This window comes from Cyprinodon variegatus, unplaced genomic scaffold, assembly GCF_000732505.1.
Source record: "Cyprinodon variegatus isolate N-32 unplaced genomic scaffold, C_variegatus-1.0 Scaffold656, whole genome shotgun sequence".
NCBI classification, from domain to species: Eukaryota; Metazoa; Chordata; class Actinopteri; order Cyprinodontiformes; family Cyprinodontidae; genus Cyprinodon; species Cyprinodon variegatus.
In genome coordinates this window covers 240,671-242,955 of record NW_015151109.1, presented here as the reverse complement: position 1 = coordinate 242,955, position 2,285 = coordinate 240,671, and the positions used below count along the sequence as shown (strand labels likewise).

Here is a 2,285-nt window from a genome sequence, read left to right as displayed (position 1 = left end):
AAAGTGACCTGAGATGACATGATGTGAATTGGAGCTATAGAAATAAACTGAATTGAATTGAAAATGACCTGAAACACCTCAAGGTGAAACATTATGGTGGAAACTTCATGCAAAGTGGGATGGAGCACCTTCAAGCAAATAGTGATGTTAAAATAGCCAAGTTAAAGTCAAGATCTAAATCATACTGATGATTTAGGGCAAAACTGGACACTTTCATTTACATCAGATGAGCTTAGTCAGTTTTGCAAAGATTTATTGTAACGTTTTTAGTCTTTAGGATGCACAAAATTGGTAGTGAATACTAATCCTGTAATCTATTTATTAATTGGCGGCTTAAAACAAACAGAAGGCATACTTTCTTTTCTTTCCATTTGCAAACAAAACCCCCCCAACATGTAAAATTTCCTTTCACTTTTAGAGTTGATGCACTATTTCGTTTTGGTCTAATGCGGAACATTTTGGGGTTGCATCATGAGGAAATGTCAAAAAGTTCAATGGGTCAGACTTTTTGACACACCTATTGAGTTCACTAGTTTATAAAGCATCAGATATATGATAAACTTCATGGATATCATCTAATAAAGCAATAAAAAGTCACCTAAAGCAGGACTCTGATGTTTTTAATTTAATAACAGCATAAAAAGACATCTAAAGCTGCTAAAAAATATTAAAGTCATATGTTGTGAGGGGATTTGGCTTTAATACGGATACATGCAGAGAAAAGCGGGGAGACGGACCTCAAAGACGATGATGAATGCCAGCCTGGCAGCCAACACATGCCAGAACTGCAGGGTGAACTCGTAGGGCACCAAGCTCCAGGGCAGCGCTCTGTAGTCTCTGTACCTGCAGTATCTGACCTGGCTGTTGTTTTTCAGCTCCCACATGTCAAACACAGACAGGCTGCTGTTCATGTAGCCTTGCAGGCACCTGAGAGGACGGCAGGAAACCATCACATCTCACCTTCTGCACCTGCAGGTATATTTAAGCTGGGAACACTGAATAATGCTTACTCATCTGCATGGTGGGGCCCTTTGTCCACACAGGGGCCGTATTTGAAGGCGTAAACAAAGCGGGGGATGTAGTCCGAGGTTATAGCGATGACGAAGGCATTGGTGATGACTGCCAGGACGCCGATGCCTTCTAGAATCCCATGCCAGATACCTGTGGAAAATAAACATGTTCTAGAACTTTATTCATTATAACAAGAAGCTGCAAAGGTTAAAAACTTTAATGAGGGAGAATAAATCTTATTTTTTCAGCCGTCTGTTTGGTTCTTATTAGTGCAACAGTAATTAGTTTTAGCTAAAGGGGAGCAAAAACATAAATATGACCTGGCTGAGCTTTCCCTGTGCTGCTTTGTCTCTTTTGCAGTTAATGTGGTTTCCAACTGAGCTCTAAGCAAACCCTTTATCCTCTTTGCACAAAATGCTGCATTGCATAATAACTGAAAAAAACATTGAATAGAGAAGTAAGGCATGTCTGTGTTAAATTAGGGTCAGACTTTCAGTAAATGTGCTTTTAAACATTAATTAATTCTGGATACACTTTGCTGGTTATACACTGGAAAAAACTATCTACAAATGAGTAAAAATGTCTTAAATTAAGTGTATTTATCCTTAGTTTAATTAGGTAAATGAGATAGTTTGCCAATGGAATTAAAATTTTTACTCTTAAAATAAGATAATTAGATAATATGCACTTGAAATAAAACAATTTAATTGTGTTTTCTTATTTTAAATGTAAATTGTCTTGTTCCATCGGCAAAATGTCTCTTTTACCTCCTCAATTCAAGAACAAATGCACTTATTTAAAGAAAAAAAGACTTTTCTAGATTTCGATTTTTTCCAGTGCAAAAGAGTCAAAATGTCTTAAATTAAGTGTATTTACTCTTAATTTAAGCGCGTAAATAAGATGATCTGCCAATGGAATGAGCATTTTTTCTCTTAAAATAAGATAATTAGATAATATGCACTTTAAATAAGACAATGCAATTGTGTTTTCTTATTTTAAGTGTAAATTATCTTGCTCCTTTATCTAAATGTCTCTTTTACTTCCTCAATCCGAGAACAAATGCACATATTTTAAGAAAAAATGACTTTTCGATTTTTCTCCAGTGCAGCAGGGGGATCTGTTTGTTGCAGATCTCACACTGCAAAAAATTGAAATCTAAGTAATTTTATTTTTCTTTAAAAAAAGAGCATTTCTTTCTTGAATTAAGCAGTTAAGTGATACACTTTGCCAATGGAATAAGGCAATTTACATCTAAAATAAGAAAAAACAATTGC

General features: G+C 35.4%; 1 protein-coding gene across 1 annotated transcript in view; it reads right to left on the bottom strand.

Annotated features, from left to right (window-relative positions):
* LOC107096877 (anoctamin-3-like) overlaps nucleotides 1-2,285 on the bottom strand; it is a 99,577-nt gene that overhangs the window by 3,427 nt on the left and 93,865 nt on the right. The window contains exons 22-23 of the mRNA XM_015393763.1: nucleotides 1,011-1,161; nucleotides 738-927 (exon numbers count right to left, since the gene is read on the bottom strand). Coding sequence (XP_015249249.1) covers nucleotides 738-927; nucleotides 1,011-1,161 — 341 coding nt within the window. The remainder of the gene's footprint in view (nucleotides 1-737; nucleotides 928-1,010; nucleotides 1,162-2,285) is intronic.